The 10,531-nt window shown below is 37.5% G+C and overlaps 2 protein-coding genes across 2 annotated transcripts in view; both read right to left on the bottom strand.

Moving 5' to 3' along the window:
• The window catches only part of LOC107748271 (transport and Golgi organization protein 6 homolog), a 19,764-nt gene extending 11,810 nt beyond the window's left edge, over positions 1–7,954 (bottom strand). The window contains exons 1-14 of the mRNA XM_016563369.1: positions 7,921–7,954; positions 7,567–7,637; positions 6,512–7,161; positions 5,478–5,594; positions 5,231–5,378; positions 4,304–4,410; positions 3,968–4,130; positions 3,731–3,798; positions 3,506–3,618; positions 3,238–3,414; positions 2,476–2,602; positions 2,000–2,194; positions 1,502–1,636; positions 742–1,263 (exon numbers count right to left, since the gene is read on the bottom strand). Of these exons, the coding sequence (XP_016418855.1) occupies positions 742–1,263; positions 1,502–1,636; positions 2,000–2,194; positions 2,476–2,602; positions 3,238–3,414; positions 3,506–3,618; positions 3,731–3,798; positions 3,968–4,130; positions 4,304–4,410; positions 5,231–5,378; positions 5,478–5,594; positions 6,512–7,161; positions 7,567–7,624 (2,580 nt within the window). The 5' untranslated portion in view covers positions 7,625–7,637; positions 7,921–7,954. The remainder of the gene's footprint in view (positions 1–741; positions 1,264–1,501; positions 1,637–1,999; positions 2,195–2,475; positions 2,603–3,237; positions 3,415–3,505; positions 3,619–3,730; positions 3,799–3,967; positions 4,131–4,303; positions 4,411–5,230; positions 5,379–5,477; positions 5,595–6,511; positions 7,162–7,566; positions 7,638–7,920) is intronic.
• Positions 7,955–8,870: 916 nt separating this feature from the next.
• il17c (interleukin 17c) lies at positions 8,871–10,197 on the bottom strand. The gene is made up of 3 exons (XM_016510452.1): positions 10,116–10,197; positions 9,727–9,974; positions 8,871–9,102 (listed from the first exon to the last, which is right to left on the bottom strand). The coding sequence occupies exons 1-3, from the start codon at positions 10,119–10,121 to the stop codon at positions 8,871–8,873; spliced, it is 486 nt and encodes a 161-aa protein (XP_016365938.1). The 5' UTR covers positions 10,122–10,197.
• Between the last annotated feature and the right edge of the window lie 334 nt (positions 10,198–10,531).

Here is a 10,531-nt window from a genome sequence, read left to right as displayed (position 1 = left end):
CACTGCATTCCAGCATAAGAACCTTATCCCATCTGTGAAACATGGTGGTGGTAGTATCATGGTTTGGGCCTGTTTTGCTGCATCTGGTCCAGGACGGCTTGCCATCATTGATGGAACAATGAATTCTGAATTATACCAGCAAATTCTGAAGGAAAATGTCAGGGCATCGGTCCAAGAACTGAATCTCAAGAGAAAGTGGGTTATGCAGCAAGACAACGACCCCAAGCACACAAGTCGTTCTACAAAAGAATGCTTAAAGAAGAACAAAGTTAATGTTTTGGAATGACTGAGTCAAAGTCCTGACCTTAATCCAATTTAAATTTTGTGGAAGGACCTGAAGCAAGCAGTTCATAGGAGGAAACCCACCAACATCACAGAGTTGAAGTGGTTCTGTACTGAGGAATGGGCTAAAATTCCTACAAGCCGTTGTGCAGGACTGATCAGCAGTTACAAGAAACGTTACTTGCAGTTATTGCTGCAAAAGGGGGTCACACCAGATACTGAAAGCAAAGATTCACATACTTTTGCCACTCACAAATATTTAACACTGGATCATTTTTCTCAATAAATAAATGACAATGTATATATTTTTGTCTCCTTTGTTTGATTGGATTCTCTTTGTCTACTTTCAGGATTTGTGTGAAAATCTAATTATGTTTTGGGTCATATTTACGCAGAAATATAGAAAATTCTAAAGGGTTCACATACTTTCAAGCAGCACTGTATATATTTCTCACTTACTGTTAGTAGTTTGTCCTTGTTCTGTAATGCCTCTTTGTCTCCATCTTTAACGGAGCGTGTCAGTGAACGCAGAGCTACAGCTCGAGTGGGCACATCCAGGTCACAGGCCTCCAACAGGCACTCAGAGAAAGCTTTACTGGATGAGGGTTCAGAAATACCATAATTGGGTATTCCTCCAGTTGTCTGAATGTCATTAACTTTAGGTGTTGCACCAGAGTCTGTTGTATGTTTGGGATGTGAGATTGGTTTTGAGTGGTCCTGTTGTCTGGAAGGAAATCTAGATGACTGTGTACAAGCTGGGAGTGAGTTTGAACTGTGGCCCGCAGGTTGAGCAGGACTTTGGGCAGTACTGTGCTGGGTGGCTGTTTTGGGGACAGTTTTAGGGTGATAAGCCCCATGTGTGGCAATAGTGGCTCTCAGATCAGACGCCAGCTCCTGGATGAAAGGCTCTGGGTGCTGCTGGGAAATCTGCTCAAGGTGGGGCAACAGTTCACCCATTGATGAATAATCATCTGCAGTGAGCTGAAAGAAGATATACACAGGCACAAATTGGTAATAAATAATACATTAAAGGTCCACAAACATTTTTCCAACATCATTTACATTTAATCATTTAGCAGATGCTTTTATCCAAAGTGACTTACAAATTAGGACAATAGAAGCAATCAAAACCAACAAAAGAGCAATAATATGTAAAGGCTATGACAAGTCTCGGTTAGTCTAATGCAGTAAAGCAGCAAAATGTATAATAATACATTACCTCAGTAGCTCCAGAAAGTAGAGTGGCCACAAGCCCCATTCCCATACGGAGAGTCTGACTCTCCACTGGGCTGTCAGTGCCACGCTCCAGACTAACACATGCCCTCTGCAGCATGGATACTATAAACCCAACCACCTGTATGCAGAAAGAGCAATGTATTGCTGGCATATAAATGTCACACCTTCTCTTAGTATCACTACATAAAGTAGCACAACTGATGAAATAGCACATCTGTGCCAGGAAAGTCTCATACTCATGTCCTAAATAACCCTCAGAGAGAAGATATTCATTGTTGTGAGTTAAGTGGAACAGATCTGGCCAGGAGATGATGTGCTCTATTTTTAGATGGCCCATGTTTCCCCTTTTAAAACCTCAGTCGAATAAGAGCAGAAAATACAAAATGATAAAACAGCTTAAAAGATTTTAAAGGAAGAGAAGTGAGGGAACAATTTCATATGCTTAAATAACATTGTTTGAATGATCTTTTCTATATCACACCTGAGTGGGCTTGCGGAGCAGCTGTGTGTATGGAAGACCGTCACACATGATGGCCAACACCTGCAGCAGAGCCAGTCTCTGTCCATGTCCACTCACACGCCCCAGCAGGTGCTGCTCTAACTCCAGCAGGGTCATAGATGAGGTGTCCACTTCCTGCTCAACCTCCTCCTGCTCAGCAGCCACAGCCGTTAAATCCTGGAAACAGCACGAAACAGACATATCAGATGTTGCAAGAGGTTTCACCACCTAAAGTGTAGCATGTTAAAAAAAAACTGGTGATCTCAGCATCCACTTTCAAATTCAAACCACTTTCACAGCATCCACCAAAGTCTTGAGGCCTCAAGTTTTGCTTTAGAGTCATAAAAACATCTTTAGAACCATTATTTATCATGTGTGTTATAGTTTAGAGCAGCAGTTACAAATGTTGAGCTACATTGGTAACCATCAAGCTCAAACAGACAGGCAGGGGTCAGCACCTGCAGCAGCAGTAGAAAAAACTCTCCAGGCAGGTCACTGTCCTTCATCTCTCCCAATAACTGCACCAGACACTGCACTCTCCACTGCTCACCTGAGACCTTCTCATACAGAGCGTCATCTTCATCACTGCCAAAACACACAGAAAGAGAGACAGGTAATGATAATGATTTGATATGCTTTGCTACATACACTACCATTCAAAGCTTTCTTATGCTCATCAAGGCAGCATTTATTTAATCAAAAATACAATAAAAATATTGTGAAATATTTTTACATTTTAAAATCACTGTTTTCTATTTTAATTAATATATTTTAAAATATAATTTATTTCTGTGATTGTAATGCTGAATTTTCAGCAGCCATTACTCCAGTCTTCAGTGTCACAAATTCCTTCAGAAAACATTCTAATATGCTGATTTGGTGCATGAAAGAATTATGCATATTATAGAAGTTTTAAAAAATAACTTGCTAACCCCAAATTTTGTAAACGGTAATTCAGGGTAGCTGATGGTTGATATTATACTGATATACTATAATTCATGCTTAATTTAATGAAAGCAAATGAGATGCACACAAAGTTATTGAAATCCAAATTCATCACTAAGGATTTAAAAACATGCATTGTTCATTTCAAAGCTCTCTGTTTATTTTGGAGTTGACAAAAGAGTCATCTAGCTGATCGATATAGCCTGACTCATATATTACAATTTTCCACAAAACAGTACATAATTATTGTTGGGTTGAGTCTCAGTTAATAATACCTGATAAGCTCTCTGATTGTAAGTATGGCCCCTCCTTCACTGCCAGGTGAGAACTGAAAGCCATGTTTGACTCCACTCACTTCTCCCAGCAGTCCGCACAGATGTTTCAGCTGCGAAAGAGCAACCGGGTGCTCTGAGTGAGACAGGAACCATATCAGGATCTCCTGACATGATGTGCTATAAGGAACAACCACTTTTAGTCCAAACATATAATGTTTTTTGAATTTTTTATGAATACTTCAGCCATAAATTGAGAATGCACACTGACCGTAAATGAGAGACATTCTGTTTGGTGAAGCAAAAGAGACTGAACAGTGTTGAGATGACATCTGCTAGAGCTTTCAGCAGCACTTCTGATGGACTGTTACCCACCACACAAATCTGACCAGAATGAAACACCACTCTTATGTAACTGATGATATTGCAGTTTCATTGTTTTTTCTTCATATAATTGATGATATGGTGCTTAAACAATACAGAATGATTTGCTTACTTTATATACATCCTCAATACAGCGAGTCAGCTCCCACTCCTGCACTCCATCCTGGGATAGGTCATCTCCTGCAAAAGCTTATCAGTTAATTTTATAATGCTCAAAAGACTACATGCTTTTTGTATTGAGACAAACATTAGCAACTTGATGCAGCTTTATCACTCAGTCATAGCATAACAACCTATATCAATCAGCCACTACAGAATGCTTAACCAGTCTCCTAACACACATACTAACCAGTTCCCTCTGCAGAGTGATGAAGGGGGGAGAGAAGAGGAAAGAGCAGGAATCGCTGTGCAAACTCAGGCCGATCTTGGACCATGATGAGTGCTGCCCTGGTGGCCACTCTCTGGAACTGCTGTGCAGTCAGCTTGTCTTTGAAATGCAGAAGCTCCAGAACCTAAATCCAGTGACATTACATCCCATAATTAGAGTCAATCTTAGACAATCTGCATAGATTTTTAGGAAACTGATAACAATACATTGTTACTTTTGTTATTATATGACTATTACTATGTTTTGCAAACCAAACAAAACTCTAAATCACATTATGGCAATAATGCACTACTTTACCTGTGGACACACTTGACTGTAATAACTCTGAGCAGAGAGAGACTGCTGAGGACAGGCGGCAAGTATCTTGGCCACAGCATCACATTTCCTCCAGTCAGAGTCGCCACCTGATGGTCAGAAATGTGAAACACAGGCAAAAAAAAAAAAGAATGCCACATTGAATCGCATGATAAATCCACTGGAAACACATTGGGAATTTTTAGTTATGTACTGGATGAAAATATACATGTTTTCCACCACCATTCAAAAAATTATGATTCCATAACTTGGCTGAATCTACTGACACTGTGCTGTTTACAGAATATGCAAAACACAATTGCCCACTCATTGCCATGTGTCCTATTTTTAGTTCATCAGTCCTATTTTTAGTTCTATCCATTCTAACCCCAGGCATCTACCCTGGGGGTAATTGTTGGAGGAGACAGGAAACAGTTCCAGGATATTGCATTTCATAAAAAAACTGACAACAAAAAACAGAGCAGGAACACAGGTGGCAATGTATTTGTAAATGTATTTATAATCATGCACAAGGCATAAAGGACAAATAGGTTACCAATTATATGTAACAGTCATAAATGATTTTAAAAAAAGTAAATAAAAGGGCATTTATAGACATTTTAAATGTTTTTAAAAAATTATTATTTTTAACAATTTTTTTGTAAATATACTATATTTGGTTTGCATCACTGAACGAGCATTGAAACAAGTTTTGCGGTCAGTAACAAAATAAATGGCTGGTATAATGCTCTTATTAATCATTTAACTTAATAATAGCAAATAAAGCAAACAAAAACATTCCAGAATTGTACTAAAAACTTATTGTAAAATGTCTTGTAAACTTGATTCCATTCCCTCATACACCTTTTCAGATGTTGAAATGACAAATTCACATGTTTGCCATCTGATCTCTGCTAAATTCAGCCTTACCTCCGGTCCCCTCTAGGATGGCCCTCACCACTGCCTGGACGCCTTGTGGTTGCATTAACCTGTCAGACAGCAACTGTCCACACAGTCGCCTCAGCCACGTGGGAGCTTGGGTTAGAGCCTTGCCTCCACCTCTGGAACCTGATGATGCCTACAGCAAATCACAGATTACACATGACATGCCTCCATCAAGTCACACAAACACTAACCCATCAGAAAAGAAAACAGAAAGATAGTGGGCAAAACACACCCGTTTAGGACCCCCTTGCAGAACAAGCAGCTCTTTGATGACGATTGGCTGATACACTTTCCGAAGAAGATTGTGGAGTGCTTCTTTGCAGGACTTGCGCTCCTCTACCGTCAACCCCTGTGGTAGATAAGCAAGGCCGAAATGGTTAAACATTTAGCTTTGGCCAACATGAAACATGAAAGAGTGACCTACAGGACTTACAAACCTACTTTTTTTAAATTTTGATGTCATACCAGTGAGTCTTCCTATCATTCTTATAGCATTAAGATGTTTTTTAAAATATATTTTTATCATTTTTTAAATATAACTTTTCTTAACAGTTATTTTAGTAATATTTATATACTATTATAGTATTTATTTATATTTTGAATTAGCCTTAATTTTTATATTTTCAGTTTGTTTCATTCATTTTTGTGAGCTTTTCTCATTTTATTAGCATTTTTTCTCTTTAGCCTTAATTTATCTTTATTTCAGTTTTAGTTTTGATCATTTTAGCACTTCAACTTAAACTTCTTTAATTTAATTAGTTGCCAACACAACATTTCTCATTTTCATTTCAGTTTTTCATCTAATATTTGTATTTTTATATTATATAATCTTTATTTCAATTAACAAAAAGATTTGCGACAGTTTTAGTTTAATTTTATTTTTGGTTTAGATTAAGTTTAAGTTTGTTATGTGCTTTTGCCATTTTTATTAGTTTTTTATATTTCTATTTAGCTTTACTATTGATATTTTTCTGTTTTAGTCATTTTAGTACTTTAACAAAAACTTATTTAAGGTATCTGCCAACTAAGTCAACATTTCTAACTTTCTTTTAAGTTTTGTTCATTGACATATATTTCTAATTCAGGGTTAACTAAAACTATTACAATTATTTTTGTACATAACTTTTTTCATTACTCTTCCGGTCTTGGAACAATTTTAAATTTCCTTGATAAATCCAGACTTTCCATGGTTTTAGAAACCCCGGACCTAAAGTGAGACTATAGGATAAAGTGGTCAAAAAGGATTCAATATTTGTGTATTTTTACCTTATTGCTGTTTGTACCATCTCCTTCAGGGCGCTTGGGTCGATATGCTAACTGACACAGAGCTGCCATGATGTCACCCAAATGGCGTGTAAACACAGGTGTTGCTAGGGATGACAGTGCAGACACCTCCAGCAGCACATTAGTGGTGTTAAGTAAACGCCGTTCCCCTTCAGGTGCCACATCGTGTCGGACTGCCCCCTCCACTGCTGCCCCGAAAGCTGAGCGCAGCCCCAGAGCCACTCCTACCCCAGGAGCTAAATATGGACACAGACCCAGTGTGACCACAAACTGCAGCACAGTGCCCAGTGTTTTTTGTTGGGCCACACTGAGAACATCTGGAGGAAGCGGTGGAGCTGCTTCAGGGGTCGCAGAATTTGGTGCAGTAGGATTCTGGTGAAAGGCTTCCAGGAGGCGGTTGAGGTGACGTGCCAGGCAGAGCAATAAGAGAAGACATTCCTGGACAAAGCTCCAGGTTAGGTCATCCGTATCATTGCACACCCATGTGATCTCTCTTTTGACCTCCTCCAGAAGTTGTCGGGCTTCCACCAGCTCTTCACCCCTAGACATGTGCTCCTGAAGCTCTGACAGGTTCCTCTGGAGAGCCGACACAAGTGCTGTTTGTGTGCTATGACCATCGCACAGCTGAGCCTCTAAAAAAGGAGTGTGCATGCAATCACTATTTAAAAAATGTGCAAAACATAAACATCACACAAACCTGCAAAACTTTCTTTCTTCCGTGAAGCAGAAAATTAGATGTTGGGCAGTCAACATTCAATTGTTAAGTTATTGAAAATATATATACACTGAAAGTTAACAGTGAACCGAGTCTGCCAGAACCTACCTAAAAAATCTGCCTGACATCTAAAGAAAGTCATACACTTTTGGAAAAACATAAGGATGAGAAAGCAGCTAACAATATTTTTTTCTCTTAACATGCGACAGCGAGTAATGCTTCTGCCAGACGAGACTGACTGAATTTAGCCAACACACAGCCAACAACACAGAAAATTGTGCTTTGACACTTTTTACCACTATTGAATTATATTCTTTCTTACCTCGAATAGGTTTCGTTAATATACTGATAGACTTTATTAGTGCTGTGGTCATTTTCATCCACACTGCAATGCGTTGTCTTCTTCTTCTTGGTTTTTAACGGCGGCTGGCACCAACTCAAATAGGTGCATTACCGCCACCTTCTGCTCCGGAGTGTGAAACAGAGTTTTAAATTCTAGTTACCAACTCTGTACCTCTTATAAAATCAAAGAATACATTACTATTTATTTCACTTGCCCATTTTATTAAAACCTTAAAATTAAGATCCTGAATTCCATTTTTCCTTATTTCTACTATCATTTTTCTTCTTTCTTGTTCATACTTGCTACATTCAAGAAATACATGAGGTATCAATGTGTTGTCTACTTTGTCGCAATGCTTTAACGTGAATACGGTAGAAGCCTTTCAAAATAAAAGTCCCACAAAGTCCGACAAATTAAAAGCCACTCTCTCTCTCTCTCTCTATATATATAAATATATATATTACACTGCCAATCATTTTTATGACAATTATCATCCACATTTTAAATTTTCAGGAAATCTCTGTAATCTCAAAAGGAGGTTAGTTATTATACTATAGCCTATACTTCTGCATAAAGGCACTAAAACAAATGCTACCATAATTTATAAACACTTTATTTTAACTAATAGGCTATATTAGTATTTTTTTGCAAAACAGTATTCAGAAGAATGCTACTATTTATTTATTCATTCATTCTGTGGTGAAATATCATTCAGGTGTGTTTGAAATTTACCCACAGAGGAATTTACAGATATGGACAAATGAATGAGTGAAGATCAGCATAGACTTTATTTTTGTTTTACACAACATGAATATAATACCATCTGGACAAAATGCAAAGTTGAGGGGAAAAAAACATACGAATACATTTTATCGTTATCACTGAAACAAACTTAATATAACCATTCCTGTCACTGACAGAGCTGAATTTCACACCTGATTCAAACAAGGACAGGAAGGCGCAAGATCAAAAGTTCACATATTTGCATAATTTAGGCTACATAAGTTAAATAAATAGTAAATAAGTTATTATCATATAAATAAATAAAGTCTAAATAAAGTAGTGTTTTACAGTAATACAAATACATCTTCCTTTCAAGAAAGATTATGTTGGTTTGTAAGCTTAAAAAATAAACCATGTGACACATGCAACTTTTCAGCTTATAAATATAAGCATATCAAACAATGTAAGTACCTTATAAAAAATTGCATTTTAAAACAAACACAACATGGTACATGAGACATGTCTCTACAATCTTGGTCTATATAGTAGCCTATCCTCTCTTACTGCTGAGGAACTGCACAGGTACAGGCTACAGTCACTGTCACAAGTTTATACTCTAAGGAGTATTTTTTCGGGTCAGACGGGCAAGGAACCTTCTTCAGGAATAAGCGAGTCTGCTTCACAGGCACTGAGTTGTAGGTCCTATTTTCAACCCCGTTAATGATGCATCCATTACACAGACACTCTGCCTCCTCGTATTTTGAGGGGTACATGTCTGTATTTTCCACTGTTCTGAAAATACAAGAGATAAAGATACATTATTCATGTAACAAGTCACTGAAATTGGTTAAATAGATATCACATTTACACACTTGTTTTATTTTATGATTTTGTATTATTATTTAAACACTAGGCTACTAAACATGCCTCATAATGCTTTCAACAGCTTTGATCTGAAGGCTTTTTATTCATTTTTTCCCCCCCAAAATAAATATGGCATACAAATAAATAGGCCTATAAATTCACATAGTCAGCTTCTCAGTTAATTGCAACATTACAAACTTTCCTTTGAAGCAAAAAAAAAATAAAAATTATAAAAGGTTTTGAAAATTAGAGAAAAAACTAAAGTACAAGACGAACTCTTATGAGGCAACTACGCAGCGCATGATGCACTGAAAATGACGTAGGCTAATCGAATAAAAACGATAGCTACAATATTAAACTATTTCTGAACGTACATATAAAAGTAGGCCATGTATCAAAAATATATATTTACTGCAAAATATTCAAACGTTTAAATCAAATGTTTAAAATTATAGGAAGTACGGTTCGATTACGTCATCAGCACCTTTTTGCAGGGTTCTGATTTCTATGGTTTTGTTAAAATCATACCATAATTTAGAGCGCTATATCTACCTTATCCGCCAGGGGGACAGTGAGCGATCATTGAGCGCTGCTGATGAAGCCCGAGCGAAATCTTCACAGGAGTTCGCCTGATGATGGACGGCCCGGAGACGCTGGTGTCTGTGTGCGTGCAAAGACTGAAGTAGCTTGTTGTGAATCTTGCTGAACCCATGTTCACATTCACCGAAACATCCCAGATTCTTTCCATTCACGATGCTCTCCGACAAGAAGAAGAAAAATATTCCAAAAAACAGCGGAGACTGCAAGATAAAGAACAAACAGATAAATAAAATAAGCAGAGTGCAAAAAAGAACATTATAATTTTTTTTATAGATTAAGATGTCCATTACTTCGTGAAATATGTATCTACTTAGCCTACATAAAACATTTTTTCTACTTACCCACATAATTTGTTCAAGGTTTATTAGGCTATTAAAACTCCGTTGACCCGCAGTGATGCTCAAGTTTAGTGCTCAGGTTGTGCCGGGCCTGACTCTTATACTTTTCCTGAAGTGCTAACGCGAATTTATATAGGCCTACCTGTTGTATCCATCATCAGGGAAAATCCGAGTCTATGAGGAAATAGTAATAAATATTTACTTCCGTACTTCCTCTTTCAAATGAAGCGCTACATACACAAGCGCATTATATTGCATGCTACCTGGAAAAAAATTCACTTTTTTTTTAGTCTTTTCATTATTAATCAGTCTGTAAAACGATTTCAGTTTTAACAGATCACAGATCTGTGATATCTGAATGGGCAAGTGGACGTTTATTCTCTCATATGACCAGTAATCCATTTTTTTCCTGATCCTGA

This window comes from Sinocyclocheilus rhinocerous, unplaced genomic scaffold (assembly GCF_001515625.1).
Source record: "Sinocyclocheilus rhinocerous isolate Xijiao unplaced genomic scaffold, SAMN03320098_v1.1 scaffold1272, whole genome shotgun sequence".
NCBI classification, from domain to species: domain Eukaryota; kingdom Metazoa; phylum Chordata; class Actinopteri; order Cypriniformes; family Cyprinidae; genus Sinocyclocheilus; species Sinocyclocheilus rhinocerous.
This window is presented reverse-complemented; position numbering and strand designations above follow the sequence as displayed.

What these genes read in the sequence shown, in the direction of transcription:
- il17c (XM_016510452.1), bottom strand. An exon ending in CTGTCCCCCTGGCGGATAAG is followed by an intron (nt 9,103 to 9,726) that starts GTAGATATAGCG and finishes TTGTATTTTCAG; the next exon opens with AACAGTGGAAAATACAGACA.